We start from the raw sequence: 27,823 nt of genomic DNA on the forward strand, positions 1-27,823 counted from the left end.
GTTGTGCTCATTGAAATGTGGTGTGCAGAAGTGCAAGGAAGTGCACACTAAAATGGAAAAAAAAAAAAAAAAAAAATTGTACAGGGCCGGTTGACCAATCGGTTGACCCACCAGTTGACCCATGTGTTCAACACTCACTCTACTTTGCTGCCGGCTTGTTGTTCCTGCTAATGTTGGCCTTGTTGGTTCAGATGCTTTACCTTGCTGATTCTCTAGATTCACATTTCCAATAGAGTGAATATGTTGTGTTTGGGAACAGAATTTAGTGATGCCGAATTTGAAGGTGGTGGTGGAGGGAATAGAGTGAATGTGTTTGTATAGAGGGAATCTCTGGATAGAATGAATCTGTGAATATAGTGAATTTGGTGATGCGAGTTTGTATAGAGTGAATCTATTTCATCTACAAGCTTGAGCTGATATAGAGGGTGAATTATTGAGGTAGGTGGTGGAGGGAATTAATGTGGTTGGTAAATTGGTTGAATAAATTGAATGGATGGTGGTGTGTGTAAAATGAGGCATTGACTCATTTAATGAGCCATTGAATTCGTATGCCATATCTGTAATTTGAATGAATTTATTTTGTAAATAAATGAATGGCAACATCATCACTAATAAGCCAAGCAACATCAATAAATGACTAGCAACATCATCAATAATAAGCCAACCAACATCAATAAATATATGGATAAATGAATTCCACATCAATACATAAATGTACTGAATAAATATATGTACGGAATAAATTTGTATGCCACATCAATAAATTCGTATACTGAATAAATTCATATGCCACATCAATAAATATGAATTGTGAATAAATGAATTTCCAAAATTCATGAATCTTTCAATATTTAAATATAAGACTTCCAATAACATCAGTGAGCATTTTCTCATTATTTTGTAACTGATTAAGACATGGTTATTATAAATTGTAATTCTTTGGTAATTAAATTTATGTAGATATATCTAAGCAGACAACATTTATAAATTATTAATTGAACACTGAACAACTCTCAATATTATAGATTGGATCATCGCAACAGAACATCATAACAGAACTTCTCAACTACTTGGTTAATATTGATAAAACTATGAAGAGTACAAACAAGACAACCTCCCATTCCAAAACTATAAACAAAATTAAATGTTTGCGTCAATGTAGTGAATTTAGTTTTCACCATGAAGATGCCACATATGTTCTATTAAATCATTACGGAGGGCATGATATGCATTTTTATCTCTAATACCTAAATGACGAGACAAAAATGATTGGGAGTCATTGGTAGAAGTAGAGGAAAGTTGCACTGGTGCGTTGGTTGATGAAAGTTCATAATCGAAATCAAGGTACTCCTCCCTCTCATCTTCGACAATCATATTATATAATATAATGCAACTCTTCATTATGTTCCCAAGCATTTTCGGATCCCAAAAATGTACAACACCACCTATAATTGCAAATCAAGATTGAAGCACTCCGAATGCCTGCTCTACATCTTTCCTTGCAGACTCTTGCATCATTACAAAATGTTGTTTCTTTGCTCCTTGGGGAGAATAAATTGTTTGAATCAGTGTTATCCATTGAGGGTATATACCATAAGCAAAGTAATAACCTATATTATAACTATGTCCATTAATAGTGTAATGGACAGGGAGAGCTTTACCTTAAGCAAGATCAGAAAACATAGGCAATCGGTCCAACACAATCAAGTCATTATGTGAGCCACACATTCCAAAAAATGCATGCCAAATCCATAAGTCATAAGCTGCTATTGCTTCCAGAATAATGGTTGGCTTTTTTTGATAGCCTACGTATTGACCTTGGGCCTTTGGACAATTTTTCCACTCCCAATGCATCCAATCTAAACTTTCCAATATACCTAGAAACCCCCAAACCTCCCTAATAGCAAGTAATCTAGCAATATCAGTTGGTGTTGAAAATCTCAGATATTCTGGTCTGAAGATTTCAATCACTGAATTACAAAATTGTTGCAAACTTTGAATTGCAGTGCTTTCCTTGATACGTATATAATCATCAACTGCATCTGCTGCCACTCCATATGACAATATTCTCATAGCTGAAGTCATTTTTTTGTAGGGGAGATAAGCCCCGTTTGGTAGAGCTATGGGAAAGTGATTATAGCTTATAGTTTAACAGCTTATAACTTATAACTGTGAACATAAGCTGATTTTTTACTTATAAATTAAGCTTCTCCTCCCTCACTCAAAGAATAAGTTGATTTTTGACTTACAAAAAGCTATAAACGGTATTGTTAAGCTGAACCAAACACATCAAAATAGCTTAAATTAAGCTAAAAACTGAAATAAGCCCTACCAAACAGGGCCATAATCCAACAATATGAGCTACATCTTGTTTTTTGAACAAAATATGAATTGTGTGCTTAGATTGCATTTAAAATTCGCAAATACAAAGGACGACGCATTCGAAAATGTCTCCGAAATATTGTATGTGAATACATTGGATTTGCCGCAAAATAATTTGCAAACAATTTCTCATGACCCTGTCTTCTATCGCAACGTATGTACTTATGACCTACAACAGAACCACCTATTTTCTTTGAGCTATCAGTTGATTGGAGAATCTGAATCATACCAGCATTATTCATCTCATAAGCCCCAAAAAGTGTGACCATATATTCATCATCAGACTCATCATCAGAGGAGGAGGAAGAAGAAGAAGATGATGAAAATGAAGTGAACATCATGGATTTTAAGGTAGTCATTATGCTATGCTTTCTTTCAGTTATGATCGTATCACTTGTCTGGCATATGGATAATGTGTTTATATCAGATTTTAGAAGGAAATCATTGTTGAAGGCAACAAAAAAGGAAAAATATGTAATGGAGAGAAAAAGAAATAGTAAATAAATTAGGAACAGAAAGGGAGGAAAACAAAAAAAAAAAATCATAAACCCTACCGGTCGACCCACCGGACGACCCATTCCCTTTTGATGCACACCGTTGGAGCTAACAATATTAGATTGAGAAAATCAGTTATTTTTTACTCAGATTTGGTGAAAAAAGAAATGAACCGTTGGAGATACTCTTAGGGAGTTCAAATATTTTATTAAATGTTTATATGGGTATGAGATCTATATTATTTGAGTTTTATGTAGGTCTCATATCATGTGAGATATTTGGTAGAATATTTGGTAAAACATTTAGGGTTCCTAGCACTACTCTAATGGATTATTGATAGAAGCCAAACTAATGTTGTATTTGGTTAGGGGATTTGAGAAGGGATTTGGAAAAAGAAATAGAAAATGTAAATAAAATATGAATAAAATATACTTATATTTCACTTAATTTTATATATTTTTTCTTTTATTTTTTTTTAAATTCCTTTTCAAAATTTTCGACCAAACACAACATAAGAGAAAAGGTAATTAGTCACTGTACATTATTTTCCGTAGTTGAGATATATTCGAGTAATAAATGTAAAGTTTACTTTTTCATAGCACGGATTCAAAAAATAAAATAAAAGAGCTCGTCAATCTAGCCAATCTAAGGATAAACTATAGGATTTAATTGGAAAAATATGGGCAAGAAAGTCATAGGGGCATATATGTATATATATCTTCTAGAGGGGGCTTATTAAAATAAATTTTGAAATGATAATATAAATGATGTTTTTTGAGAAGTCGAGGAGTTGGGGCACATTCTAAATTTAACACCTCAATCTGTTCATAATGAATCAACAATCAATAATCCAATAAATTCAAATAATTTCACAAAGGGTTTCAATTTGGAGTGTATAAAAAAATTCATTTATGTCTTTAATCCATTCGAATCACACTAATCCACCATCCACAATTGATAATGGTCGTTTGGGAGGTGGGTTAGTTTTTTGACTTTTTAGTTTTTTTGAATATTTTAATCTGGGCTAAAAAGTTTGATTTGGAAAAGGTTTTTTGACTTTTTAACTTTTTTGACTTTCTTGTGAGAGCAGAGTGTAATGATTATGAGTTGGATGTGATATTTTGTTTGTTATGACTAAAATAGCCTATTTTATTTTTTGTGACTAAAATAACCAAAAAAATCTGAAAACTTTCTTTCCAAACTGTGCCTGTTGACAAATTACCTACTAAATTGATTCAAGTTAAGTTATATGTAATTTAAAATCAACTTCGTTAATTTTTATATATAAACCAAACATTTCAATCAGGAGCAAATCTTCTTATTTTCTTGACTTTCACCACATGTTTAGATGCTAGACCATTATCACTTCACAGTTTTCTAAACACATACATATCATCAAACAAATTTATATTTTATTTTTTGTAGCCTCAAAATTATATTGTAAGGCTTATGATTTTTAAAATTTATTTATGCAATGGGTTAGAATTTACAATCTATCAACCTGCTCAACTTGTTACTTCAAAATCGCCAAAATACTCAAACCAATCCATCGGTTTTGATATTGTACATATTTTAGTGGTGGGTTAACAAATTATCAACTTACTGAGAACAATTAGATTGAGTTATTTTTCTCAAACCGTGTACACACCCTTAGCTCCAACCAAGTCGAGTAATGCAGTGGTTGAGCCTGCATTCAGGTTTGATTTTGGCTCTAAAGAGTGTTTGGGAGCTTAGTTTTTGGGTTTTTTTTTTTTTTTTTCACTACAAGATAAATATTTTATAAAATTAAAAAAAACTAAATTCAAATAAAATATCACATCAAATTCCATAATCATTTCACTTTTTCTCTCACAAATATCACATCCAACCACAAAAAAATCCAACTATCTTTCTAAACACAAAATTTTTTTTTCTCTAATAATATCCTATAACTAAAAAAACCTACAAAAAAAACTCACTTCCCCAACATCCACATTGAATGAGCTTGAGATCCACTCATTAATACATTTCGGTTAAATTAAAAGAAGAGTTAATTATTTAAAAGTCTTATTTATAAATGTTATGATTGCTCATGTTTTATTTAAAATTTTTTGAATCAATAAGTTTTATTTAGTAAAAATGAGAATATTATCAATTTTTAAACTAAAAATATTATCAATTTTGCATAATAATATTCTAGATAATTGTTTCACTGATTGAGAAAAAAAAAACAGAGCATGAAATTAAATGTTTTTGCTTTTCTATTTATTGGTTTGATTCAACTATCTAATAAAACCAAGAAGATTATCACTTTTTTTTCCAGTTTTAAAACTGAGAACATTATTAATTTTTTTGTTTTTTTTTTTTTTCCAGTTTTGCACATTAATGTTCTACCATCATGCTTCTTTTATATACTCAAACTTTTTAGTTTTACACAAAAAAAAAAATTCAGTTTTTTCAATTTATTTATTTATTAATTTATTTTTTGTACATAATTTTTTTTAAAAAATATTTAATTTGAAAGTTGATATTTTAAAGTTTTAAAAATTAAAATAAATGTCAAATTATCATATTCCTTTATAGATAATTATAAATGATGAACAATCATTGTTTGAAAGGCGATTCCAATATTAAAACTTAATGAGATTTGAAGGTCAAAAAGATCTTTGTTAGGATTTAATAAAATATAAGTCCATAAATTAGAATTTGTGTGTAAATACCCTTTAAACAATAGTTCAAATATAAATTTAAGAGAATTTAAAAGACCATAAGGTCCTTCGACTCGTACAATTCATTTTGTAGGGGTCATTTAAAAAAAATTAAACCAATTTAATAATTATAACTTTTTTATTTCATCATATTTAATTTTAAAAAATTAAACAACAAATATATTTTTTTAAAATAAACCATCCACATTCCGACCCGACCCAAACCCAACACTACCCGTTACGTATTACCAAGCACAAGCAAGACAACCTTACGTTACTCTCTCTCCTCTTTCTCTCTCATGAGCTTAGGTAAACGCATTTAAAAGCTGGCCAAAACACACAAACACAGACCCACAGTGTTAGAAAATGGATTCATCAACAAGCCTTTAAACTTCCAACCACAAACCCTAGAAATCCACCGATCATCTTCATCTTCCCCCCAAAAAGGTTAGTCCTTTCCTCTCCCTTTCTTCAATCCTTTCCATATCTGTGTATTTCTATATCTATATCTGTATATACTCTCATGGCGGCGACGATCGAAGGCCAAGAGAGGGTTATGGCGGCAGCTAAGCAAATCGTGAAGAGTCTCAACACATCCAAAGATGCTACTGAGGACATGCTCTTGATCTTATCGAGCTTCGACAATCGCCTCTCCAATATCACTAGTTTGATGTCGAATGGAACCGAGAGCGGCGGCGGAGGTGATTGTGCTGGTGGAGATGGAGATTGCAAGATCGATCCTCGATTCGAAGCTGCTGAAGAGGTGATTCTTCGCTGGGATTCGAATTCCGATGCCTCGCGACACTCGCTGCGGTGGGAGGACTCGCCCGACGAGGCGGCGGAGTATTTGGCCGCCGTGGATGAGATTCTCCAACTGACTGAAGATCTCACGATCAGGTCCGGGATCGAGATCGTGGATCGGGCGGAGAGTGCGCTTCAATTGGCGATGTCGAGGCTGGAGGATGAGTTTCGTCATATTCTGATTCAAAACACTGTTCCGCTCGATACCGAGCGGCTTTACGGCTCGATCCGTAGGGGTTCGCTTTCGTTCGCTTCGAACGATGGCGAAATCGAGGATTTCGGGAGTTTTGGGGGGGATGAGCAGGTGAGTTACTGTCGCGTGAGAGGCGCGAGCTTGGGGGATGATGTGCGTGTGGACTTGATTCATCCTGATGCTGTGGTTGAACTCAAGGAGATCGCTGATCGGATGATTAGGTCTGGTTATGAGAAAGAGTGTTGTCAAGTGTACAGCAATGTTCGTCGCGATGTTCTCGATGAGTGTTTGTCTATTCTAGGCGTTGAGAAACTGAGTATTGAGGATGTTCAGAAGATTGAGTGGACTTCTTTGGATGAGAAGATGAGGAAATGGATTCAAGCTGTTAAGATTGTGGTTAGGGCTCTTTTGAATGGTGAGAAACAGCTTTGTGAACAAATATTTGAGGGCTCTGAACTGATTAAAGAGGTTTGCTTTGTTGAGACCGCAAAGGGTTGCGTGATGCAGTTCTTGAATTTTGGTGAGGCGGTTGCAATTGGGAGGAGATCGTCAGAGAAGCTGTTTCGTATACTCGATATGTATGATGTGCTGATGGTTGTTTTTTCAGATTTGCAAATGTTGTTTAGTGATGAATCGGGGGAACTAGTGTGCAGTGAGGCCCGGGGAGTACTTGCTGGATTGGGGGAGGCAGCTATTGGCACATTTGTGGAGTTTGAAAATGCCGTTCAGGGTGAGGCATCTAGGAAACCGACTCTGGGTGGTGAGATTCACCCACTGACCCGATATGTGTTGAATTATGTGAAATTGCTTGTGGATTACAGTGAGACCCTGAATACTCTACTAGAAAACATTGGGGATGAATATGATCGTTTGGAAGGGGATGATGGCAATAATACGTCTTTGGAAGGCACATCTCCAATTGCACGCCGATTGCTTTTATTGTTAAAATCACTGGAATCGAACCTTGAGGAGAAATCAAGAATGTATGAGGATGGTGCAATGCAATATATATTCTTGATGAATAACATACTTTATGTGGTTCAGAAGGTGAAAGATTCTGAGCTTGGAAAGCTTTTGGGAGATCAATGGGTTCGCAAGCGCCGTGGTCAGATTCGCCAATATGCCACAGCCTACCTCAGAAGTTCATGGACCAAAGTCCTGTCTTTTTTGAAGGATGAAGGGATTGGTGGGAGTTCAGGTAATGCCTCTAAGTTGGCTTTGAAGGAAAGGTTTAAGAATTTCAATGCCGCTTTTGAAGAAATTTATAGGACCCAGACAGCTTGGAAGGTCCCAGATGCTCAACTTCGTGAAGAGCTCCGAATATCTATTTCAGAGAAAGTACTTCCAGCCTATCGCTCATTTTTGGGAAGGTTTGGGAGTCAGCTAGAGAGTGGCAGGAATGCTGGGAAATACATAAAATACACACCAGATGACTTGGAGAACTATTTATTGGATCTATTTGAAGGAACGCCTGTAGTTCTGAACCACTTGAGAAGGAAAAGTAGTTCATAGAATGCAGGATTCATGCAGGAGGTAAGCTTTTTTTCAAGGACTAATTGGAATCAGCTCACCTCGTAAATCTAGCTGGATAATGTGCTGTTTATTTTGTTGTTGTTGATGTTTTAATCCAGGTTTTTGTGAAGGATAGCCATACCCTCTATATACTGTAATAATTTTGTACATGTGTCATAGATCCTTTGTGTGTGAAATTTATCATGTTTCATGTATCTACTGTCGCAAATCACATTTAGAGTTTAACTTAGATCGTGGCCATGATTTTATCACATTTAAGGGGCTATTTTACAACAATTGTTGTTTTGGCATGTTGTTATGCTTGCAGCTTTCTATATGTTTGTTGCATACTCTATTCTTGCGTGGTTGGGGGAAAAACCACCCGTGAAAGATACTACAGTAGCAAAGTTGGTACTAGGTAGGCTTGTTTGTCTAGAGATTGAGTCTCTTTTCATCATTTTCATTTGCTGATAAAAATAAAAATAAAAAAACCCATGGAAGAAGAAAACGAAGAACTAACCAAAAACCACAAAAAGAAAAAAGAGAAGCGAAATTCTGTTGTTAAATGTCTTTTGTTTGTCATGGTATGCATGTATGAGAAAGATGAGCAAAGTCCATTACTGTGTTTAAGACTACCCAAGTTTTATTCACTTCTTTAATATTTTGATATTTGGGCTAATTACACAGATCTCCCCTCATGTTTTTGAAATTATACTGACCTGACTATAAACACAAACCTCCCCTTCGTTAACTAACTGTCAATAAGCTTGACGGATAAATCTGACATTGGCAATTTTACTAATCAGAATACCAACTTTGCCCTCCTATACAATAATTTATTATTATTATCACTTAATAAGATTATGTATGAAAAATTTAGCCCTGACTACCCAATTAACACTTCATTCTATCCTCCTTACGAATCTGTTATCCATTTAACCAAACACCCACTTCTCTTTATCTTCAAAAGCAGTGAAGTAACAGAAGCAACAAAGCCAACAACTAATGGAGAGAATGCACTGCCACCGCCACTCATGGGGAGAAGCACTGCCACCGCCTACCAGTGTTGTAAAAAGCGCGCCTAGGAGCAAGGCGCAGTGAGGCGCACCCATTGCGCCTGAAGGGGACCCAGGCGAGGTGCGTTTGAAGAGTCGCGCGCCTTGAACGCGCCTTGGACTAGGCATAGCAAGGCACAAGCCTAAGGGGCTTTTTTTTTTTTTTCCCCCTTCTTGAATCTGATCTAATGGCTGTGATCTGTGTATGAGAGGCTCCAACTAGGATTGTAACTCATGTAATACAACACGGCAGCGAGAAGAGTACACGAAAGAGAAGAAGAGTAAAGAAGAACAAAGGAAAGAGAAGAGTAAAGGAGAACAAACCTGGTCAGCAACAACTTCGACGACCTCCCTTTGACTTCGCCGACTTCTTCTTCTCGATTTCGACGACCTCCCGTCGACATTGGCTTCTCAACTTCGACGACTCGACCTCCCTTCGACTTCGATCGCTCTCTCTATCTCTCTCGCCTTCACCTCTCGCGAGCTCGCGATCTCTCTCTCGACTTCTCTCTATCTTATCTAGTCTCTGTTTTACCTATATCTTATATTTAAGTATATATTATCTTATGTCTTATATAATATATATTTATACATATTAATAAAAAAATGCAAATATATGTATGTAAAATAAAAATAAATTATATTATACTGAAATTATAAATTATTTTATACTGTTGGTAAAATATAAATTATTTGTAATTATTTTACACTGAAATTACAAATTATATTAGATTGAAATTACAAATTATATTACACTGGTGGTCAGTTTTTTTTTTTTCTTTTCTCTAGTAGGAAAAAAAATTACAAATAATTAATTAATCACACATTACATTACACTGAATTGCAAATTATTTTCAATTTATTTTCTACACCCTGTGTCTTGATTACTTTTATTTTAAAAAAATTTGTCTTAGTAATGTGAATGATTAGTTTATGTTAATTTATCTATTTTTTACTAAGATTGTGCGCCTTGTTTCAATAAAGTCCGCGCCTAGGCCCCGAGAGACCTTCAGCGCCTTAGTGCGCCTTGAGCCTTTAAAAACATTGCCGCCTACCCTCATCACTACGACCGTCATTACCTTATTCTTCCTCCTCTTATTCTTTTTCTCTCTCTTCCACAGACACAACTGCCCCTCTTCTACCATGGCCCCTCCCTTTTTCTCTCCCCTCATTGCAAATCACCACACATTCTTTCCCTCACTGCAAGTTCTCCCAAATCCCAACTTTATGTCTAGCTTTAAATGGTTCTTTCTAATTATTGGCTTAGAGAGAGATTTTGTTGTTTGTGGTTTTGTAACGGGTTGTAATGGTAGGTTGATTGACAGAATTGGTGGTGACAAGGTTTATCAGGGATGGACAGCCAGTTCAGTAATGGGTTTGTAATGGTAGGTTGATTGGTGAACCTACCATTAATTGGTGGGTTTATTTTTTGGAAGTGGAATGAGTTTATTTGTATATATATATATATATGTTTTTGGGTTTTAGTTGGCTTTTATTTATTTTGGAATTAATTATTTTGTGAAGTGCTTCTTGAAGGGGGGAAGGGAGAGAGAAACTGGTGGTGGTTTGAAGAGGGAAAAGAGAAAAAGAAAGGAAAGGAGGGAAGAAGGAGATGTTTGGATATTTGGATAAATGATGTTTGGATGTTTGAGTTAGGGTTGTTTGGTTATAAGGATAAAAAAGTGGTTAACTAGGAATGGTGAATGTGTAAAATCAGTCACCGTCAATGACCTTTTCCTGGCAACTCTTACAGTGGAGGGCAGTGTAATTTTAAAAAGCACAGGGGAGGCCCCTGTGATTGTCTTAAACCTCAAGGGAGGTCTGTGTAAGATTTTATTGTTCTTGTGATTTTGCGTGCACACACAGATATTCGATGGATTTGTATCTTATATTTTTGTGTGCTACCACTAATTTTTAAGGGCCTTAGGGAAACTGATTCCTTTAGAATCAGGGTTTATTTCCTAAAAGGAGCATCTCTCTTGTTGGGATTTTTCTTTCATTTTTTCGAGCAATGTCCTCTTTCTTGTGAAATAAAGATAGCTTTACAGTGCAACGATAACCAAACCAAACCAAGTCTTAAATCTCATCAAGTGGGATTGGCTAACATAAATTTTTTTTTCCCACTCGACTCTATCAACGGTCTTTTAGTTAGTCAAATTCAGGAGATTCATATCCCTATTTATTACACTAGCCCCGTCAATCTAGGTCTATCCCTTCCTCTAACACTTCCATCTACTATCATTGTCTGTATCTGTTGGTCTCCGTTGTATATAACCAAACACCATCTCTTTATTATCTTTACGGTGCAAAGATAATGTCAATAATTTTCAAGCTTTTATCTGATGTTGATCTTCTTATTGTTGTGGTATGAGTGTAGGTAGCAGAAAGAGGGGTTTCACATTGGTAAATGATTGGCAAGTATGAGTGTTGGGAGAACTGTAAAGGGAATGAATGGGCAGCAATAGAGGTTCAATTTATGAAAGCATGTTTGGAAAAAGTTCTAGAAGACAGATAAAAGAAGTGAATACAAAAAATGTGTATAGTGTTTGGGATGTAGGAAGCATAGTAATTTCTTGAAAAGAATGCTTTTAATAATTACGTATCCAAAAATAAATAAATTACGCTTTTAGTACCACTTTAATGTGCTAATTGTTGCCTGATGAAGCAAATGTGGAGCTTCATGATATCTCAAGAGTTGAGAGACAACTTGAATACATACGATGTATGTTGAGCAAAGGAATTCAAATGCTCTACAACTCAACTCAACAATCCTTGGTCTTAATAACTTGGGTTCACATGGACCAATTTTCTCCAAGACTCTATTAAAATCCTTTCTTCTTCTGCTTTTTTTTTTTTTTTTTTTTTGTTAAATGTAGGACATTTATATCCTTTCTCGCTTCTTCAACCCTTGTCTTTTTGCACCCTCAAGCTGGATGGAATCACTCCTTATAGGTGCATAGTTCGGATTTTTGTACTTGGCCATACCAAATCAAATGGCTCTCCCTTATTTAGTATTCAGTTGGTGCTAAGAGAAATAACATGAAGCATGGGTAGTCCAAAAATGTTGCTATACGAGTACCGGGTACTTACCGGGTGTGGGTACACGTACGGCTGCACTCGTACTTGGTACGCCATATATATACCGAGTACGCCGTATAAGGTTGGGTACGCCATGGGTATGCAGTGGGTACGCCGTATAAGGTTGGGTACGCCATGGGTATGCAGTGGGTACACGCCGTACACGGTTGGGTACGTCATGGGTACGCGATGGGTGCTCAATGGGTGTCGGGTGGGTTCTCCTTGGATACTCCGCAACAGTTTTTTTTTTTTCCCCCTTCCAGATGTTAGAATTTGATGCAAGTTTATGGCGTTATTTTTCCTTAATCATCTTCAGAAAATTGATATAATTTGGAACCACCAACTCTTTACATTGTTATTGAGTAACTTTGCCCTCTTCCACTTATTGTTGTATAGTACTGTATTTGTATTGTTGAATATTGATATATTTTGGGTTTTATAATGTCTCTTTATAGCTATTGTTTTGAACTTTGATTTGTAGGTGGGATGTTTAGCTATAAATTTAAAAAATAAATAAATATTTGACGTATGCTAGCCGTACCCGTATTTTTATTTTTATTTGTTATTTTATTTTAGCGTATTGGCGTACCCGTATAGTACCTGTACTCGTATCCGTACCAGTACCCGTGCTTCATAGTATAACTTCTAAGAAAGACAATTCTAAAACACTAACGTTATATTTTAGGTTTAGAGTCTGCATGCTCAAATGGATGGCTCTTTGAAATTTGTTTATACTGATTATGTGATTTAAAAGCATATGTCATGTCCCGTGTTTCATGATCCTGCAAATGTATTGCAAATATTTTTAAGAGAACTATGTGTCTGAAAATAGATTTTAGTATTGAGAGGGAACTTAAATGATTTAAACCCTTCTAAGGTCTAAATCCCATGATTCTATTATTTGTATATCGGAAGCAACCCGCCTGCTGTGGCGGGGCGCCTTTTTTTTTTCACAATAAGACCTAGAGGATTATCCCTACCCTCGGTAGCTTACGCTCAAAGCCCACGAACTGAACTCCTCTGACAAGCAATCCCAGAAAAAGAGAGTTGGATGGCTCCTTTGAGTGAGTCTCCCGATCTGCCTGCCTAATTTATGTAGTCTTCAACACTAGGATTGACTCTTTGTCACAGGTGGTGCTAGGGATTGACTTTCCTTCTTTCTGGAATTATGCCATAAAAGAAGCAAAAAACCGTTGACTATCTCGAATTGATGCGATAGGAATTGAAGTCCCAACTCTACATACATGTTGTACAACCTTTACCTTTCTTGAGCCCACTTCTTTGTCATCAGCCAAGATAGTGACTAGCTAGTCGTCAATAACGAATTTTACCCTTTGTTGCAGCGGAGATGGGCCTTATCGGGAAGGACCCCGCTGAATGGAGCCAAAGTATTCCCAATATGAACGTGCATGATGCCTCAATATCTACCACATTCAAACTAATCTTGAATTGGTATGGCCCGATCACAACGTCAAGAAAAATTACTCCAAAAGTTTGGTGGACGGAATTTTCGAATGCTCAGTGACGAGGCTTTTGAACAGAACTTCGATAGGTGAGAGGTGTAATCACCGCGAGGTGTGAAGCGATCTCGTACTAAACGAAACTACTTTCAATTTCCATAATTGTTCGGGCACCATACCTATGGCTCCCTTCTCAAGGTCGGTTAACAAAAAGAGAAGTTCAACTCAAGGGAGAAGACGGGAAGAGGTATTCTCTCTCTCCCTAGGGTTTGTATATATATGGGCTGGGATCAACCTACACCTAATATAATTTTTGTTAGATACGGATTTAGTAAAGGCAACTGTTGGATTTCATATTCCTCCTATATCAACCGTGCATACCAAATTTTCCATGGGAGATCAAGGATTATCAAGTTTGATCCATTTATGTCCTACTATGTGCATTCTTCTTGGTCACTGGAATGTGTTATAAGCATACCTATTATTTTTTACAAGTGAGTTGGCACATCTTATTGTTTTTTAAGTGAAGAGCTTCTTGATAGTAATTGTAACTGTTTCTATTTCATATTCTGTCATTGATGTTGGGAATTAATTTTGAAGTTCATGTCAATTTAGGTCTCAAGTAAGGATTGTTCGAAAGAATAAATATTATTGTTACCTTTTTTTATGGAATCTCTAGTTGTACATTGACTGGGTGTATAGGTGTCAGATGTGGAGTGTTGGATTTGTCTAATTCTCATGTCTAAGGACACCAGGCCACGACTAGATTCATAGTTATTTATTACTTGATTTGATTTTTAGGGTAATTGGTGTTTACAAAACAGCATAGAGAGTATTTTATGCAGAAAGTGGAGTTTTGTGCATAGTTATAAACTTTACCACTTGGCCATACTTTAATGGGTACATGTCTAATTAGACATAACAGACATATCCCATATCTCTACTTGAGGGTTGTGAGCTCAACACGGATACTTTAAGAAACTTAGAAGAGTCCATTTAACATAGCTTGAGATATGTTAATGTGGCTTAGGGCAGGGTGCCTTTTGAAGCAATCAAATTGTAAGAGGAAGATACAACTCATTGAGCGGGATAGAATTTATGTGAATTTGAAGATTTGGATACCGGTACAAAGATTGAATCTTATAAATTTATAATTCGATTCGTACATAAATTTAGGTACGTTTGGACGGCTCATGGGGAACAAAGTCGCTTGAAGACTTTCAATCTAGGAGGGTGATTTTATCAAAGCTGCTAGAGAGAGTCATGTACAATTGTCAGTCTACCTATGCCTGTGTTTGGATTTGTTGAAACCTCGCGAGTAAAAGGAAAAAGAAGGGAAAGATAACAGAACTTAAGCCTCTTTTTCTCGTTCTGTCTGTAAATGTATTAACGTAAAAAAACTGGCACTAGACCCTCTTTACATTCAGCATGTTCCTCTTTCCCATCTTTTGAGGTCTTTCTTTCTCAACTCTGTGGAAATTGTGAAGTCTATATAAGCATTCCTCGTGTAATCGGACCCTTCATTCTTTTGCACTGGATTATATATATGTATATATATATTTTGTTTCTGGATCAAAAAAGGTGTAAATGAAATGGAGATGAACTTTATGAACTACCAAAGTTGAAATGTTGTGGAACAGCAGTGTTCTTCCTGAGATCCAAATTAGCTGCTCGAAAACGGGTTGTTAGTTTTGGTTTTCGTTTCTATTTTTTTATCTATTTCTGTTTTTAGGTTCATTTTTGTTTATTTATTGACGTACAGCTTATGGAATGCAATTCTTGTTCTTCATCATTCTGTTTCCCATCGATCATCAAACGAGTTATGGGAAGATTGGGAACATCTAAATAAGCTGTACTTTTTATTTTATTTTTTTCCAAAACTATGTTAAATTTTTTTTAAATTTTTTTGATCCGTCTTATGTAGACGAAGTTAAAAAAAATGAAAAAATTCAAAAAAAAACTGCTTTTGGCTCCTTTTTTTTTTGTTGTCTTTTTTGGATTTTTTTTTTCAGTTTTTTATCTTTTATTTTTTACTTTTGTTGGTGCATCTCGTCAACTAGAACTCAAAAGTTTAAAGTTGTCTTTGGATATGGAATTAGGTAGAGATTATTTGGAAAGAGAAAAGATAAAATGTTGATGAAATGTAGTTATATTTTTTTAAATTTAACCACATTTTTTTTTCTTTTCAAATTCTTATTTTAAATTCATAATTCAAACACAATCCAAAACTTTTTGAAATTTTTTTAAAATGTTCACGGTAGATGAAAAACAGTGGTCAAAAAAGTAAATCCCAAACACCCAAACTTTGAGATATCATATGCCTAGAAACATATGAAAAGTTGGATTAGGCAAACATTCAGCCGACCTGTCCAACCCGACTTCAAATGGATAGTTCTGATGCAACGGTTGGACGGATGCAAGGCTAACAATTTCAAAAAAGTAAAAGTTTTAGTTGGGTGACGGACAGACCCGACCGCACCACATAAAATTAGGAATTCTTTATAAATATTGATATATATACATATCATTTACATATTGTGTTATTTATTTGTTCAATACATAAAATATTGAAACTTGAAAATGACGTTTTCACTTTTGAAAGGCAAAACCCTCACTTCTCATTGTTTATTTAAAAAAAATTAAATATTTTTTGTAAAATATGTTTCTTTTTTTAATTTTATTTTATTGTGTGTGAAATTAAGATTTTTAGAGAAAAATTATTATGTAGTTGACTCCATTTGATGTGATTTAAGGCTTAACTTTGTTTGATTTGATTTGGTTCGCGCAAAATTAAGATTTGTTCAATTGCTAACTCAATTCACATTCGTTGTCAATCTGTTCAACCTGCTCAATCAATTTTGAAATCATGGGTGGTTAGATGTGAATAAAATTTTCTCTAGCTCAGACCTCATTCGATTAGGTGGTGAATGATATTTAACCATTCCAAATCCAACCCATGAACACCCTAATGAAAAGCTGTAGGAAAAACAATTTTAAAGAATGGTAACTGTGGTTTTGTATTTTCTGTTGATGCATGGCCACATTTTGTGTCTTGGGGTTTGACCCTCAACAAAGTCTAAAAAATACAAGAGATACTTTTGTCTTCAAAATCGCTTTTTATGTTCTCAATACATTTCTAATCGCATAATCATATCTTTAAGTAGTCGTATTCTAAAATTCTCATCACATCGCAAGACTATGAGTACATAAATATAGAGAGATTTGGGGGACCATGAATCACTGGCCTCAGTTAGGGATATTACATCTTTCCCATCTCCAGTAGAACAACAATTTTGAATGAAAACTTGTACACTTTCATATAGTAGTTAGCCTTTTAGCAATCACAATCCAATCCCACCCTTTTTTTATCGATTGGGTCAACAAATTGGAATGTCCGATGGCACGTAATATTATTATTGAACTTTCTTTGATCTTTAAATTTTTTATTGGCCGAAGGGCATAGCACTTCTGAGTACTTTCTATTATATTAGATAAGATGGTGGCTTTGATGCTCATCCAAATATGATTTGATTTGGTGGTATGATTTTCTCTTTAACCTATTCAACATTTTCCATTCATTTATATGGTTTTAATGTTAAATTTCTTTAATTTTAACTTGAACGATTGATGTATGTGTTAGGGAAAATATATGATTCCCCACAAGTAAATCAATCAATGGGAATAAAAACTAATCGGAAAAATTAAATCAAAGGCAACACAAGAATTTTTACGTGGTTCCCTCAATGTGAGGTACGTCCACGGGATCGAAATCCGATTCCACTATCAACCAAATAAGTTCCAAACGATTACAAACGAGACACTAATGCTATGTTTGGTTGGAGGATTTGGGGAGGGATTTGGAAAAGGAAATGGAAAAAGCAGGTGAAAGGTGAATATATCATGTCTATATTTCACATAGTTTCACACACCTTTTCCCTTTCCCTTTCCAAATCCCTCCCCAAATCCCCCACCCAAACACAACATAATGGTCTCACAAAACCACCCTTAGGTGAATTCCAAATAATCACAAATAAACAAAGAGGAAAGACCTCACCAAATAGATGAACCAAAATCTTCAGAACCAAAGTTGAAGAAGACCCAAAATAATTAACCCAAATCAACTTCACCAAAGCTGCCGAAACCACGCCACCACCGAATCAAAACCGCAGCTTCTCACCATGATCATCATGCTGGGTGCTCACCTTTTGAAACAAAAACCAAGAATGGCAGCCATACAACACCTTTTGGTGAAAATCAATATATCTATCTCAAATATTGAACAATATATATATATATAATTGGGTATTGGGTTTTGTAATCAAACCCTAATTATATTCAAATTGAATTGGGTTTCCACAAATATAATATATAATAATATATTATACCTAAACCAAGTCAAATTAAAATTCTTTAACAAACCAATTGGGTCCCACACTCTAATAAGGAGGGATACCCAACAATTCTCCGCCTACCGACTTAGGTGGAGATATCAACCATACCCGCCAAAGTTCGACACTTCAAATGTTTGTCCCTCGACAAAGTCTTAGTTAACATATCCGAAATATTATCATCCGTGTGAACCTTTTCGAGTTGCAACAATTTCGAATCTAACATATCACGAATCCAATGGTATCTCACATCAATGTGTTTCGATCTCGAATGAAAAGTAGAATTTTTGCTCAAGTGAATAGCACTTTGACTATCACAATAAAGCACATACCTTTCTTGTTTTAAACCTAACTCTTGCAAAAATTTCTTCAACCATAACTCTTCTTTGCAAGCTTCCGTAATGGCAATAAATTCAACTTCGGTAGTTGAGAGAGCAACACATTTTTGTAATTTAGATTGCCATGCCACAGCTCCCCCTGCAAAAGTCATCAAATACCCCGAAGTAGATTTCCTAGAATTAACATCGCCGGCCATGTCAGAATCCGTGAACCCATCAAGCATCGGCTTACCATCCCCAAAACACAAACACACCTTCGAAGTCCCTCGAAGATATCTTAGAATCCATTTTACCGCTGCCCAATGTTCTTTACCCGGATTAGAGAGAAACCGACTCACCACACCAACGGCGTGAGCAATATCCGGCCTTGTACAAACCATGGCGTACATCAAAGAACCAACTGCTGAAGCATAAGGAACTTTCAACATCTCTTCTTTGTCTTTCTCACTTGTAGGACATTGATTCGAACTAAGTTTGAAGTGACCCGCAAGTGGACAACCAATCGGCTTTGCTTTATTCATGTTGAACCTCTCAAAAACTTTCTCAATGTAGCTTTCTTGAGATAACCAAATCAGCCCCTTTTTGCGATCACAAACAATTTTCATACCAAGTATTTGCTTTGCCGGTCCCAAATCTTTCATAGCAAAAGACTTGCTCAACTCCAATTTCAACTTGTTTATCATGATAGAATCTTGACAAAAAATTAACATGTCATCAACATAAAGCAAAAGAATAATAAATTTGCCATCCGGGAAATTTTTCACAAACACACAATGGTCCGAAGTGGTTTTAGAAAAACCATTATTCATCATGAAAGAGTCAAATTTTTTGTACTATTGCCGCGGGGCTTGCTTGAGGCCATACAAACTTTTCTTCAATTTGCAAACAAATTTCTCTTTCCCTTTCTCCATAAAACCTTCTGGTTGCTCCATATAAATTTCTTCTTCAAGACCACCATGAAGAAATGCAGTCTTCACATCAAGTTGCTCAACTTCAAGGTTCATACTTGCAGCCATGCCAAGTACAACCTGAATAGAAGACATTTTCACAACCGGCGAGAAAATCTCATCAAAGTCAATACCTTTCTTTTGCCTAAAGCCTTTCACAACAAGACGTGACTTGTACCTCAGATTCTTGCCATCATTCTTCAATTTGAAAACCCACTTATTTTTCAGAATTTTCCTCCCTTTAGGCAACTTCACTAAATCATAAGTCTGGTTTTCAAGCAAGGAATTCATCTCCTCTTCCATGGCCTTCTTCCAATCACCTTTCTTTGCATGCTCAATTGCTTCTTGGTAGCTCTCAGGCTCCCCTTGATCGGAAATCAACACAAATTCATTGGGAGGATACTTTCTTGAAGGTTGTCGGTCCCTTGTAGATTTCCTCAACTCAAGTTGTGGTGGCAATTCTTGAGTTGGATGCTCTTCCTCAATTTCTGACTCAACTTCATTAAGATTAGCATCATCCTCTACATCTTCAATAGGTGGCTGCACATCTCCCCCATTTTCATCATCCACCGAAGATGAAGGAGATGGATCCATGTCGATGAGATCACTAGTTTTTGGCTCCGGTTGATCACCTTTGCCAAAGTCTTCAATTGTTTAGGCCTTGTTTGGTTTGTATCTCAGAAACAAATTTCTGAAATCTTCTCTGAAAACACATTTCTGGGAGTAATCAAACCAAACAGATTTTCTCAAAAAAATTCTCAGAAATGTGTTTGGTAGTCTTTTTCCAGGATCACTTTTCAAAACAAATTCTCAGAAATCCGTTTGGTTAGTTTTTTCAGAAACAAAAAATACAAACACCCCCAATTATGTAAACATGTTTTTTTTTTTTTTTTTTTTTGAGAATGAAGCAAAACAGCACAGCATATTGTATTCATCATGAAGTTTTACAGATCACGCAAGACAACACAGTTGGTCTTCATGTTGCAGTTGGTGTTCATCATGTTGCTGATCAAGCAAGACAGCACATATAATACATGAGTAGAATTTTCACAAAGAGCAGAATGAAAGAGTTAGTGATATTTTTGACTTGTGCAGTGCAGTCTAGTTATCAACTTTCAACTTATCACCAAATAAGCCCTATATATAGGTTGTGAGATTTTACTCTACATTACACGTGTATTAAAAATTATGCCCATCAGGTTTAGTAACAGGTTATTGCCTTGCATAGATTCATAAATTTCATTGCTTTTGTGCACAAAATTCATGTACTTTATACATTAAAACATTTGTTGCCTCTGATAATCTCTACTCAGATAAGTTCTCAAATTCAAAAGCTAAATTGGGCTAATAATACTAATTCTAAATGGTTTTTTCTCATGGAATTGGATATATAACCACCTTCCCAGTAGCTCGGTTTGTTTCAATGTCAGAGAAAGCTTCAACAACCTTGGTGAATGGGAACGGTCCCTTGGAATCAACCACCGGCTTCACCTTCCCGCTTTCAAGAGCCGGATTTAGTTTTTCCAAGACAGCTCCGCTGGCAGTGACTACAAATCTAAAACCGGGTGGCGTGACAGCACCAATTAGGACCACTACGTTGCCCCCTTCCTTCACCACCTTCACTGCCTTATCGCCCTGCCCTGTTATTACAGAAACAGAGAAAGTGCTTTGTTTTGTTATCAACTCTGTTTCAAAAATTAGATTGCGGAAAATTTTGTTTGACAACAGTAGCGTTACTTTTAGATATTACAAATGCAAACTAGTGTGCAAACATTATTGAGTACTGAATTTTCAGAATGTGCATGTACAACCATTATATAGTGCTGAATTTGAGTGCAAAAATCAGGTGTAAGAAAGAATTTGCATGTACAACCATTATAGAGTTAGTGAAAAATCAGGATGGGGATACTAACAGAAATCTTCCACTATTTATATGGATTAGAACATGCAGAATGATATCAAATTAGTAATATTAGAGCTCCAAGAGCTCCTTGAAACCTGGGAGTTTAAAACTGAACCACCTGGAAGAATAAAGATGTGGTTCATAATGAAACTGTAGAACCCATGTCGAATTCTTATTCGTTCTACTACTCCTATCAAATGCTCCTTTCAAATAAACCACCAAACTCTATAATGTGACGAAGGATAACCCAGTTACCAGACTAGAATGAACACAGTACCTATTACCACACTGACAACATACAAATATCTGAAACAGAAACATGTCATGACAGAATCTAACAGATTAACAAAATCTATTAAAGCACTCATTATTTGTCTCAAGGGATGAAGAGTAATAGAATTTATTAAAACATGTAAAAAAACATGTAAAATTGGATCTACTACTACTAATACTACTACTACTACAACAAACTAAAGAACTCCTGCTTTAACATGTTTCATCAAAAAAATTATACACTAAAACCAAGCGATCCACGATCAACACGCCAATCCAATCAGCAGCATAGTGATGCAAAATTCTTCTCAGAACAGATTCTTGCAGATTATGAACAGCAGAAAAGCATCTGTTTCATGACCAGCAATAGCATACTGATGCAGATTCTTGATGCAGATTATGAACAGCAGCAGCATAGTGATGCAGATTCTTGCATATTCAGAACACAGAGCAGCATCTGTTCCATGACCAGAAAAAAGAAAGCAGCATAATGCAAATTTAACATACACAGAGAAGCATCTGTTCCAGTTACAGATTCAGAACACACAGAGATGGGATTGTTCCAGTTACAGCATCTAAATATAAAATACAGATTCACCATCGCATCTAAATTTAAAATACAGATTCACCAGTTACAGCATCTAAATTTAAAATACAGATTTAGAACACACAGATTCAACATCTAAATTTCATCTAATCAACTATCCACTGTTTCTAAAAATTAATCTAATCACAACTATCCACTGTTTCATTAATTTGCCAACAACACAGCAACACAGACTTCAACACATGGATACAGAATATCACCCAGATAAAGAAGACACAGATTCAGAACAACACCACAGTGAATTTGATTGTAGCAACCGCACCACGCGTCCTTAGATAATACATCCCTGTCTTCAAACCCTTGCATGTCCAAAAATTGAATAATAAGTATTTAAGTAAGTACATAATGCAAATAAATATGTATGCATACACTACTCTTAAGTATTTAAGTAAGTACATAATACACTACTCATAATGCAAATAAATATTTAAGTAAGTACATAATACTACTTGTTATCATATACCTATTGTTGTATGCCTCCCACATAGATGCTGCAACCTCATCTCGCCATTGTCCCATCTGCACTAGTTGTTCACGTGACATGTTCACGTGGTTATGTTGTTGCATAGCTGGTACTCCATCCTGATTTCCGTGGACATTTTGAACTCCAACTTCACCCTGAACTTGACTTGCACCTTCACCTCCACCTTCACCTTCACCTTCATCTTCATCTTCATCTTCGTCTTCAACGTCATCTTCATCTTCATCACTTGATTCTTCCACATCGAAAAATTCATCATGCTCTTGCACCGTCCGGATCCAATTGTGGAGAACACAACATGCCATAACGATTGGCCCTTGTCGTACCATATCATACCGTGGCATGTGTCTCAATAATGGAAACCGTTGCTTTAACACTCCAAAGGTTCTTTCTATGACATTCCTTAAAGAAGAATGTCTATGGTTGAACAACTCCTGTGGACCATGGTAGCGACGCCGCCTATTGAACTCTTGCAAATGGTATTTTTGGCCACGATATGGGGCTACGTACTCGGGCATGTGTGTATACCCGGCGTCAACGAGATAATACTTGTTTATAGTAAAAATCTTTCAGTGAGAACATGTCATGGCATATTTGGGTGTGAAAAAAAGGAAAACTCTAAATTAAAAACAAATACACTTACTAGGTGGTGGGTGTGGAAAGTCAGCAGAATTTGTGGTAAGTGCTTCAAGGAAAATTCTCGAATCGTGTGCACTACCTTCCCAACTAGTGTACACAAACGTAAACTTCATGTCAAATGAACATGCAGCCATGACATTTTGAGTTGTATGCACTTTTCTACCTCGATATGGCATTTGGTCACCTTCTGGTGCCACAACAACAACATGTGTGCCATCTATGGCCCCTACACAGTCCTAGTTGACATAACTTTGAATTAATTTATCAAATTTTCAGTCTCAATAAGCCATATAAAATAATGCAAATGAACTGCCATTTTTGTTACCTTAAACCATGGCCAGTATCGTCTGTCATTCCGAATTTTATGATGGGTAACATCCATGTTCGGTGGTTGGATTACAAATGGCGCAAGATTTCCTAACGCCCGCATCATAAGTACGAAATGACGATGAATTGTCTCATTTGAGTGCTGAAATCGATCTCCAGCATTTCTTGTTCCTGAACTTTGACCACAGATAAATAAAAACATAGCCAACGACTCTTCAAGTGACAATCGCATGTTTGACCAGTCTACAACATTTCTACGAACAATCTGTTTAACTAATTCCACAAATGTCGGAACTTCCATTCGCAATTGTTCACGGATTGATTTAGGATTTCCATTTAGTAAGAATTTAATGTACTGCTCACCGGTGTATGGACAATTACGTTGCGGTTGTCTCGTAGGAATGTCACGTGCTAGTTGACAAACCATGTGTAAGTCCATCACATCATCGTCATCGTCACTGTACGGGTCGTACATATTGTTCGATTGCCTTCCATTGGGTCGTGACGACGACATCTAAAGCGGAAAGTGTAAAACAGTCAAGGTATTATGAGTAATGACATGAGTATAGCACTAAAAATTTAATGACGACATTGCAACGAAGGAAGCATGGCGAAAATATATTACGACAACATAGTGGTAAGTCTAAAGCAAATGAACGTAGACCACATACTATAGATAGTTAGGTCAACACCCAACATAGTCCAAACCGAAAAGGAAAAACAAACAAATTAAAACAAATATAATTTAGGTTTAACAAATGCGAAAAACAAAGAAAAATACACCCAAACAATTCTGCAAGCATCTTCATTTCCTTCACCTCAAACCGAACAGTGGGATGACCAAGCTTCTCACAAACTGAGGATCCAAAGGTACCTCATTTCCGGTTCCATGGTCATAAACATGGTTCGCCATTCTAGTGATGTGAACATGTTCATGGCCTTCAAAAACAAGCTCGGATCCAGGGCCATTGATTTTAGGATGGTCATACATGCTGCAACGGAGTACGTATCAGCTGCCCTAGCGTTGGCCTCTACTTGAAGGTAAAACCGTTCATGTGCTTCACATGAACGTTGCCATGATTGCAGTGCATCGTCCATTTTTTGGTTCTTGCTGGACTGACCCTGGCCACTAGACTTACGCTTACTTCCGGAAGTGCAAGATTCATCTCCTACGCCTTTTCCTGACGTATATGCATGAAAGCGTTCATCCATTTCTCGCTCATCATCAGATGTGGGTGCACCCTGACGAGAAGAACGCGCAAAAGCGCCAGTGGCAAATGACTTGGCAAATATTTCTGACATGAGCTCATAATGTTCAAGGCCTTTGGTTTGGAATTGTTTTGCATTTGGGTGTGCCTACAAGTTGTAAACATTAATTAATCATTTCGAAAATTATTTCTCTATGCACATGGTTCTGCTAAATGTATGCGCCAAAATGATTACCTGAACATAATTTTCCCAAACATCGTCTGGGGCTGTCACTGTTTGAGTGATTAGATCCTAGCCCAAACCCGTGTGGTTTTTCAGAGCAACAAACTCTTTGTAGTTCGCCTTCAAACGCGCGAGCTTACCCTTCAATTTTTTTTGCCCATAATTTTTTCCAACCTTTTTAGTCATCTCATCATCAATTGTTTGCCACTGCCTTGGGTAAAAACTCCTATCTTTCTTTGACATGGCAAGACCCTCTTTCTTAATTTCCTCTACCAATATTTCTAAAAATATCTTGACAATTTCGGTCCCCCACATCTTAAAGTCGTCATTGTCGTTAGCCATTCTACCCTAATAGAAGTGAAACAAATTACACTTTATAGTTATGTGAACAACTTAAGTTCCAGAAAAAGTTTGGTAGTACGTGATATGAAGCATATGCATAATAATAGCCATTACGAATATATAATATGAGATTCCGCGTGCAAAAGTTTACCGGATACAGACAATCGTTTTCAGCAGTGGAGGAATTGACTGATGGTTGAGGTGATCTCTTCCTCTTGGCCCTTGGTGTATTGAACAATGACCGAGGAGTACAAAGTTGGCCTGGTTTTCAAAATGAGCAGAATTTATATTGCAAGAATGAGCAGAATTATGAACAGCAAAATTTTCAGAATGAGCAGAATTTATGTACGCATACATGAGCAGAATTATCAAAGCACAATTTTCAGAATGAGCAGAATTTATGTATGCATACATGAGCAGAATTACGAAAGCAGAATTTTCAGAATGAGCAGAATTTATATGGCATACATGAGCAGAATTATCAAATGGGAATTTTCAATCTGTGTTGCCAATCTGTGTTGATCCTAATTAAGATGGCTTTTCTACCTGCCTGATGATAATCTGTGTTGATCCTAATTAAGATGGCTTTTCTACCTGCCTGTTGATAATCAGTTAGTAAAGTGACCACTTTGATAAGAAGAGTAGGAAAGGAAAGATAGGCAATGCCTCAATTCTTCCATTCCCAAGTTAGCTAATGAATGTTAGATCGGCTGCTTTTAAAATGGTTCCTTAAACACTTTATATAATTCATTAATGTCAAACATTAACAGGTAGTGAGTAATTCTCGTATTTTGTGGCCACATTGGACACATTTATATCTAATGACTAATCAATGGAGAGAGAAAACTAAAAAGGAGGAGAGCACTGTTGTACTTTTTAACATATCTAATTAACTGTTTTACTTCGGGCACCACAGTTTATGTGAATAAAACATTATTCTCTAATTAATTTATATACTTTATTCTTTACAATTTATACACTTTGGTGGGTATTACTCCAATTTAGCCTTGTCATTCTAGTACCCAGATATTCACTAAATTAACAAATGTTAACACACAGGAAAAAAAAAAAATCTCATTTTATCATATCTTATCAGTGTTCTGTCTTTTGCTAGTATTGTTTTTGTTTCTTTGTTTTTCTGTTGTACTTTGCCTTCATTAAAAAATAAAATACACAAAAAAACAAAACATATAGGAGAGATCAGACACCCAACTCCTTCAAGAAAATAAATTAGGAAGCTTTGATTCATAACTGCTCTCAGTTAATGGCATTCAACCCATCACCCACCTGTTTCACAACACTAGTCACTCTGAAAATTCTGATAGTATGAGAAATTAATCAATATAGTAATGACAAGCACCTAGACATGGAGAGATCACTGGTTTATTACTTTGTCACTTTGAATTTAGTAATGACATTCTTCTAAGATTTTGAAACCACTAATTGTTGTGTTTTCTCGTCTATGTTATCCATTAATGTTGTTTTCGATATCTCTTCACTATATCTCTTTGAACTTTAGAGGTTATCAAATGCATCACTCTAGCAAGCTGAGACATCAAGTAAATGAATATTTTGAAAAGTCATTTTGCTTCTCTTTTTCTTCTTCTTCTTCTATTAGATTTTCCAAAAACAAACAAAGAAACAACTAACCTTTTAATCTTTATAAACCATAACCTAAACCCAGAAAATGTCTGCATTGTGAAACAGATGCCTTCTTGGAACATCATCCCCGTTAAAAAACATCTATCTAGATAGACAGAATGATAATATTCTAATTTCTAATAAATATAACACATAATAAGGGAGCAAAAAACAAAGCTGTCGTCAACATGAACTCCATGAATAATACAAACATCAAGAAGGGAATCTCATAAATTCGTATATCCATATATATATCTCAACCTATTAACAATTGGTGCGTTTATCCTTAGAGATAAAATATGAAGAAATGTTGAGCTAAATAACTAAACAGGCATTTGACCTAGGGAATTATCAATGTGCCACCTCCTATTAAAGATCATTTATTCGACAAAAGGACTTAATTCAACTTAATCTCATGTTCTCTTCTCTTTTCTTTTCTTCTTTTTTTTTTTTTTTGACCTTTTCTAGATTAGTGTAACAAATTGCATCAAGCTTTTGCATGATATGCAAGGATATATTACAGTATATGACCACAGAATCCATGCATTTTCGGGTAAAAATTATATCCTTCTTATTTGAGAGCTTGAAAATGATATCAGCAGAATTGAGGGACCTTTAAATTATTCTTTCACCTTCATTGTTTACTGTTGTGGAACGAAATTCGTGGCTCAAATCAGTGTAAATTCATCTTTTCACAAAAAATGGGGAGAAACAACCATTTTCTTATCAGAATTGCTAATCCTAACAAGAGAACTATCTGTAATCTGCATATGTTCTATGAGACACCAAATACATTAGGCTAAGGTTATTGTGTGATATTATAGAACATTACAATTAAGGCAC

The 27,823-nt window shown here is 35.8% G+C and overlaps 1 protein-coding gene and 1 long non-coding RNA gene across 2 annotated transcripts; one reads left to right on the forward strand and one right to left on the reverse strand.

Annotated features, from left to right (window-relative positions):
• Nucleotides 1–5,820: 5,820 nt before the first annotated feature.
• On the forward strand, nt 5,821–8,285 carry EXO70F1 (exocyst subunit exo70 family protein F1). Its single transcript, XM_028221822.2, has one exon. It carries the CDS (start codon nt 6,088–6,090, stop codon nt 8,068–8,070), a length of 1,983 nt encoding a protein of 660 aa, XP_028077623.2. The 5' UTR covers nt 5,821–6,087; the 3' UTR covers nt 8,071–8,285.
• A 16,390-nt stretch (nt 8,286–24,675) lies between these two features.
• LOC145823439 (uncharacterized) lies at nt 24,676–26,794 on the reverse strand. Its single transcript, XR_014365731.1, has 3 exons — nt 25,491–26,794; nt 25,010–25,345; nt 24,676–24,922 (listed from the first exon to the last, which is right to left on the reverse strand). It is a non-coding gene; the product is annotated as an uncharacterized LOC145823439 (long non-coding RNA).
• Nucleotides 26,795–27,823: the final 1,029 nt, after the last annotated feature.

The sequence above is a fragment of the Camellia sinensis genome, chromosome 4, assembly GCF_055761805.1.
Source record: "Camellia sinensis isolate YWXY chromosome 4, ASM5576180v1, whole genome shotgun sequence".
Classification (NCBI taxonomy): domain Eukaryota; kingdom Viridiplantae; phylum Streptophyta; class Magnoliopsida; order Ericales; family Theaceae; genus Camellia; species Camellia sinensis.

Excerpts from the sequence above, each read along its gene's own strand:
- EXO70F1 (XM_028221822.2), top strand. The coding sequence starts at position 6,088 with ATGGCGGCGACGATCGAAGGCCAAGAGAGGGTTATGGCGGCAGCTAAG.